We start from the raw sequence: 7,245 nt of genomic DNA, 5'->3' as shown, positions 1-7,245 counted from the left end.
TACCAGAACTGGTTTGTTTAGATGGATCAATGCAGCTGTCTACATTTTTGGACTTTCCTTCAGAGAGTGTCTATAGGAACTTTCAGAATGTATGCACTTCAGAATCTATACTTATGCCACTAGAGAAAGCCCAATGCCATCTAATGTCCCATGTGGAATTTATCCAAGATGTTCAGACTTTAAAATATAATAATTCAAGCACTGTGTCCTTGGAATAAATTAGCAAATTTATCAGAAAACTTCTTCAAATTGAGCAAATTTCATTTGGTTCACAATTGATTATGTATTTTTATTTAATGTCAGAATTTTGGAAATAAATATGCCAAATGTTATGCTGAATAATAACAATTGGAATTACTACTATGATTTTGCTTTAAATTAATTTGTGTGCGTGTGGCTGTCTTTTAAACTTTTGTTTATTTTTAACTAAATATTGGAGGAGTGGAGTGAATGTGCAGAGGGTAGAATTTATCACTACAGTGAAAGGCATCTGTCCTGCCTTCCTAGCCTGGTGCCCTCTGAATATGTTGGTCTTCAACTCCCATCATTCCCAGCCAGCATGGATATCAGTGATGGGAGCTGTGGCACAAAACATCTGAAGAACACTAGGCTGGGGAAGGCTGCTTTAGGCAATGAGTTTCTGGAGGGCATTTCCCTACCAACATGAATAAGAAGACGGTATAGAGCAGAAGATGCATCTTGCTTCCTGGCTGCTGGTAGTGCTGTTTCAGATCCTAGCTGTCTTTATATGCTATGAATCCAGGTTACATTTGTAAGCCTTTCCCCTCCTTTGTGCAGTGATGGAATCTAGAATCTTCTTGTTTTGAAAAAGAGAGCTGTGATTCTCAGGTCTCTGGAGAGTGTGTTGGTTTCTCTGGTGAATATACAAATCCTCAATTTGTGCTACAGTTGTGACCACATATGTTTAAGTGCGTTGTCTATGATCCAGAAAACCACAGACAAGTATGCAGAGTTGCTGCTGTTTGCTTTGGAAAGGCAAAAGGCAGGGTTATTAATACCAAACAAGGGTTTATGTGAACAGACCGTTTTGCTGTTGAAACAAGTCCAGGGTGCTCTAAAGCCCTGACACATACAGCCCCCATTTCTAAGCTGGCTTCTTCAGTAGTGAAGCCTTACACAACTGGGCCACACACCAGCTTTGCTAATAAATGACACATATATGCATAAGCCAATTGCATCTCAGAGGCACGTCATCAGCCCCTGACTCTTTCCAACTCTGATCAGTAGATCTAAGGCAGTGGAGGCAAGGAAGGTGTCAAACCAGCAAGCCCCTCCCCGAGATTTCCCTTTCCCCCACTCCTTTCAAAAGTGAAGGAAGGGCAGCTGTTGTCTTCAGGTGGATTTGCCAGTTTTGCCTCTCAAATACCTGCAGCTTCTGGAGGCGTCGAGCTCTTCCTTCCCCTCTAAGCTCTTTCTTGCCCACTTGGAAGAGTACGCTGGTGGCGTGCCCACATCTCCCTGCCAGGATGTACCTGGATGAGCTGGATGATGATTCAGAGGCGGTGAGTAATGCCTTGTGGCTAATTTGGGTTATCCTCTTGCACCACCGGTGTGTGACTGTTAATAGCTCATCATGGAAGAGTCTCGTCTCCTCCTCACTCCCAGCTCTCCAGATGACTACTGTTCACAGTACTCCCATTCTTGGCATCCATCCATCCTCTGTACCCAGACCCCATTTTTCATTCCTGTTGCTCTCTCGCTAATCCCCCCTTTTAGTCTCTTTTACAAGAATATAATCAGCATCTAGGTAAATAGATGCTCCTGAAAAGAGGGACAACATGACAGCTCTTCCCCATGGCAACTTATGTTATGTGTGTGTGCGTGTGTGTGTGTGTGTGTGAGGGGGGAATGAATAGAAGCCCTTGCAGAGTTGGATAGGCCAGTGTACTCCTCACATATAGTTGGGGCAGCAAATCAGCCGTGCTTAATGTTCATCTCCTATTCTGGCAGTTTCATTCCACACCATGTATTGTTGGCTCCATCTTATCCTTTATCCCTGAAAAAGGTTTTGTAGCATACTTGGCTTTCCTCCTTTGCTTTCTTTGTTTCTTTCTGTATTAGTGGATTTGGTCCAGGCTTCTGTCTTGGTGCAATTGCTACAGGTGCTGCCACAGTTTCTGGAAATGACTTAATTTGCATACAGGAAAATTGATCTCTTCCTTAATTTCAGATGTTGATGAGCATCAGGCAGATGTTGCTAAATTAATAATCCCTGGACATGCAAACCCTTTGAGGGCTGGATCTTGAGCATTTGATGTATCTAAAGTTTCTCTCTCTCCCTCCCTCCCTCTGAGTTGTCTCATCCTTTTTGTTTAGAAGCTTTTTCACCATGTGGCCTTTTCATTTTGGAGTACAACTGGAGGGTAAAGTTCACATGAGGGCATTTGGAGCCCGAGCAAAGACAAGGAGCACGCTGCTATTTTTGCTCAGCATCACCAATAGCTAGTTTGTGCTTGCAAGGCACTTTTTGTGCTTCAGCCCCTCAGTCCATTGCTGTTTTAACTCTTAGCTAGTCTTGCTGTAGGTGTCTTCCTTGCAGGATACTTACCTTTTCCTCCTTGCCTCCTTGCTTCTTGTGGAAAATCCAGGTATCCAGTCTTCCCTACCTTTGGGAAGCTGGAACAGAAAGAAATTACTTTAAACTCAATTCCACCTTTTTGGTGGTACAGTTGCTCTTTAGGTTTAGAGAATGCCATGGTATACATGTTGGCATACATGTTACTCTTACCGTCTTGGTGCTGAATTTGGTGAGGGCCTGCATTGTGTTCATGTGTTTCACAGAAGGAGGTGTAGAAATCCATAGCAAATCACAGGCTTGAGGTGCTTTGAGACAGAGGATTCCTAGCACTACTGAAGGGAAAGCATTGTGGAACTATTCCACCTTTTCTTTCTTAACGGATCATCTGTACAATTCTACTGATGAAGCAAAGTAGCGGTGCCAAAAAGCTTTGTCTGGAGGCAAACTTAATTACATGGTCTGTATTCCCTGGAGTTGAAAACATTTTATTACTTTAAGCAGTCAGCTTCTGACAGGGAGAGGTTAGTGTATGATGTTTTTATTCCTCCGAAAATGTCTGTATAAAATTGGGTGAAAGTGGGCCTCCAACCTGCTACAGTGACGGGCAGCTGCCTGTGGAGTTGTGACTGCCTTGAGAAGGTTCGGCTCAGCCATTGCAATGAGCCTCGCTTCTCTGGTAGCATCATAGGGGAGCCACTAATTAATTGTGACATTTCAGCTCCGCATTCTCACCCCAGTCAAGCTACCTCTGTTCAAGAATGATGGGAGGCTTAATAATCTGTTCATTAAGAGAAGAAAATCCTTTTGAAAGAGAATTATTAAAAAGAACCACAGTAATGACAGTTTGCAGATTAACAGAAAAACCAGGGGGAATGGTACTTTATTAATGGATTTGTTAAGAAGGCAGATTATAACTTTGTGAAATGTTTACCAGTAGCAGTAAAAATTGAAATATTTGCATGTGCTCAGTGTGGTATCCTGGCTATGGCAAGATTCACCAACTACAGAGAAAATTACCAGTTTTGTTAATAAAGTTGCAATGTTGTGTGCACTTGCATAGAATCAGTTCAAATAAATTCCGCAGGTCTTGCTTCTAAGTAAACAAGCAAAGGACTGGGCCAATTGTACAGCTTTTACGATAAGATGGCATTGTTTTATCATGTTCTGGATAGCTCATGATAATTTACTAATACAGAACTAAATACATTAAGAGTTTTCCACTTCTATATTATACCTAAAAGTATATTTTTCTTGCTTTGGAAAAATGTTTGCAGTATAGTTCTCAACCCAAAAACAAGTATTATACAAATCAGGTCAATGTGTAAAATTTATCACCTTGGTAAACGCATGTGCCCGTACACACACACTTGCCTTTGAACGTAGTCACTCTCTTAGAGTCTCCTGCTCACAACAATGCATTGAAGACTTGGAAATGGATTATTGCAAGCAGACAGCTCCAAAAGAGCAACGGAGCACTCGAAGCATTCCTTTCAGACCATTTCTGTTCGATAGAACAAAAAGCTCCAATACCAGATATCTACGTACATGAAGCAAACAATGTCTGTGAACACTTCAGAATTAGCTTCCTGTCTTAATTCAGTGTTAAGAGCTCTTACAACAGAGTAACTTTTGTTCTGTTTTTTCATGTTTTACGATAAACAGGGCAAACCAAAGACATGAAGGGGAGCAGTGCATGGCAGCCAGAGCCAATCAAGTTATTTTTGCCACTCTTAGCAAATAACTAACCATTTGCTGCCCTTTTGTGACCCACAAGATCAGCTTCATGATGTAGCTGCCTCACTTTGCCTGTTGTCTTGAGTGAGCATGAATGTTGTCTCCAGCTATGACTTGCTTGTTCAGCACAGTACAAAGAATCAGTTCAAGAATGGTTCTCCTAGAGCAGTTCATGCGGACTAGGAGTCAGAATCCATGGATTCTCCTCATTGCCCCTGAATGGGCAATGAGGAGCTTGCCTAGCTTCTCAACATCCACTTTTGCTTGCTTAAAGCAACAGATGGGATTCCTTTGCAAACATGGTAGGGGAAAGAGGGAGTGCATCAGCATAAGCAAAGCCAGGATGGATGAATGAACAAAATCCCCCAAAGAGTGCTGAATCCAATGTGAGACTCGAGGAGGGACTGCAGTGCCCCTACAGTGTCCCTGCACTTTATATCTGCCACATAGTTTTATTCCTATTGCATTACATTTATATCCAACCTTCCTTCTTCTTGCAAAGAACTCAAAGTTCTCTTCCTCTCCACTTTATCCTCACAACAACAACCCTGAGAGGCAAGTCAGGGCAAGAGTCTGTGACTGGCCCTAAATCACCCAGTTCTCCATAGTCTCAGTACAGCACTCTTCACCATTGTACGTACCACAGCAGCTGTCCACATAAGGCCTTTAAAAGTTTAATCTCCACCACTCTTTTATTTTCTCTCTCCCACTCTGCTCCTCAGGGTTCTGCTGAGTCCTACACCAGTCGTCCATCTGACTCTGATGTGTCACTAGAGGAAGATCGTGAGGCCCTGCGCAAGGAAGCCGAACGCCAGGCCCTGGCACAGCTGGAGAAAGCCAAGGTAACTGCAGGCAGTCTGCAATGCTGGGGGCCTCCGAATATGCCATACATATCTGTCTGGCTTGTCTGGCTTCAGGAAGAGGGTCCTTCTAAAAGGCTGCAGTTTGTGTCAATTGGTGGAATGCAGGTGTCTCCTTTATTCAGTCTGTGGCAGGGTTCACACAGCAGGACAGGTTACGACAGTTTGCAATTTTTTACCCTGATCTACTGGACAGACAATCCAGTGGTTTCTCTGTTATTGTGGTTTCCAACCTCTTTGTTCTGCCTTCCCACTGTTGACATGTATCCCATCAGCCACTGCACCTGAAATTCAATCCTAAGGTGCACCACTTCCTGGGTTGCCTGTTTCTTCCTCATTGATCTGCACATACAGAAGCTCCAGGGTATTCTGTGGTAATTCCATACCAGGACTGTGGATCAGAAATCATGATTCTGGATTCAGACAACATGACAAGCCATGGTGGTACAAGAAAACCATAGAACAAACCATTGTTTCTTACTGTTGTTTCTAAAGACCAAACTTTTCATGGTGATATACCACAACTGGTATTGACAACAAGACAGAAAAACAATGGTAAAAATCCACTATGGTTTATCATGTTGCCAAAACCTAGCCTGTATCTTTTATTCACTGCCACACTGGAGAACAGAAGCCTTGTCTTACTCTAGGCAAACAAGGAATTCCTTGCTGCTTCTATAGCAGCTACTGACCTGTCCTACAAAATCATGCTCTTCAGAATGCTCTTCATTTCACTCTTCTCCCCATGTGTGTTTCCACACAAGAGGTCCCATTTATCCAAGTTGTATGCTCACTTGAGAGAGAGGTTTAACATGAAGAGGAGCTAGAATATGAGCCTCTCTTTAAAAAGAAGTGTGTACCCCTGCTCTTAGAATGCCTGATCACATGAAGAGTTCCTGACTTTGTACTTTCTGAGGTTTCTACCATGCATCTGAGAGAGAATGTTTCCTCTCTCAGAAACAAGGTGGACATCTCCAGGATACATCTCCATGTGACTTCCAAGAGCAAGATTTGCCTGAATTTGTCCATAAGGAAGCATGGCCTTGCATATAAGGTATATACGAACACTACAAATTTAAGTGGGTGTGACACAGGGCCAGATGAGTTCCACTTTCTTACTAGTGTTGTGCAGCCAAGAAACTCAAAACAGCTACTTCAGTGGACAACTACCTCCTAAGTTGGTTGAAGCTGAATAACCCTGGCTAGAATTCCTCCCTGTCTCAAGACGGCTTTAACAGAGGAAGGTCTCTGTTTGCAGCAGTCATTTTGGTGCATTCCTATTCAAGTGTTCTGTGTTTGCGTGAGTGAAACAGCCTTATAACACAGTAGAGCTTTAACCTGGGCAAGTGGCATTTGGGGCTGTTTCCAGATGGACAGCTCACTGGTGTAGTTCTTTTGACGACTACGAAAGTAGCCGCTTTGAGGACATGTTCTAATAGCCTCCACTTCTTTGATTTTATGTTAAATGGGGACTTCTTCAGGGTTATAATTATCAACAGGCATCACCCTCAACTGTTTTCCTGTGAATAATTTCCTGTATTCACTTCCTGCACACCTATGGCAGTACAAGCTTTTTCATTTTTCCTTAAACCTGCATCTGCTAGAGAAAGGTCCCAATAACAGATAGTCACAAGCCAGTGTTGGATTTGTTTCGAATGAGTTCCATCAAATGAACTCTTGTGTACAGTGCCTTAAATTCTCTACACTATCTTACCACTATTGATTTTTGCAATATTCAGGCAAGATCACTAGCAGCAGCTCTGTTCCACCAGTTTATGGAACTCCAGCTAACCCAATCTTGTGTATGTGCATGCATTTGCGCGCGCGCGCGCACACACACACACACACATAATCATCCTATGTAGCCACCTGCCAAAACTCCAGTTTAACTTTATTTATGTATTAGTTGTATTTCTACACTGCCCTATAGCCCAGAGGCTCTCTGGGTGGCTTACAATAAAACATCTAAAAAAAATTAAAATGACAACTAAAATAATTCATTAAAGCCATATAAAACCAAGAAAACAAAGCAATACAATATATAATGCAGAAAATAAAATGCAAAAACTGGCAATGCAAAGAGAACTCTCAGTTAAGAAGACAAGCAGCAAT

The 7,245-nt window shown here is 42.5% G+C and overlaps 1 protein-coding gene across 1 annotated transcript in view; it reads left to right on the top strand.

The window, feature by feature from the left end:
• Window positions 1–1,481: 1,481 nt before the first annotated feature.
• CACNB1 (calcium voltage-gated channel auxiliary subunit beta 1) overlaps window positions 1,482–7,245 on the top strand; it is a 32,294-nt gene continuing 26,530 nt past the window's right edge. The window contains exons 1-2 of the mRNA XM_044447063.1: window positions 1,482–1,523; window positions 4,996–5,115. Of these exons, the coding sequence (XP_044302998.1) occupies window positions 1,488–1,523; window positions 4,996–5,115 (156 nt within the window). The 5' untranslated portion in view covers window positions 1,482–1,487. The remainder of the gene's footprint in view (window positions 1,524–4,995; window positions 5,116–7,245) is intronic.

Source organism: Varanus komodoensis, unplaced genomic scaffold (genome assembly GCF_004798865.1).
Source record: "Varanus komodoensis strain SLA01 unplaced genomic scaffold, ASM479886v1 scaffold50, whole genome shotgun sequence".
Taxonomy (NCBI): domain Eukaryota; kingdom Metazoa; phylum Chordata; class Lepidosauria; order Squamata; family Varanidae; genus Varanus; species Varanus komodoensis.
This window is presented reverse-complemented; position numbering and strand designations above follow the sequence as displayed.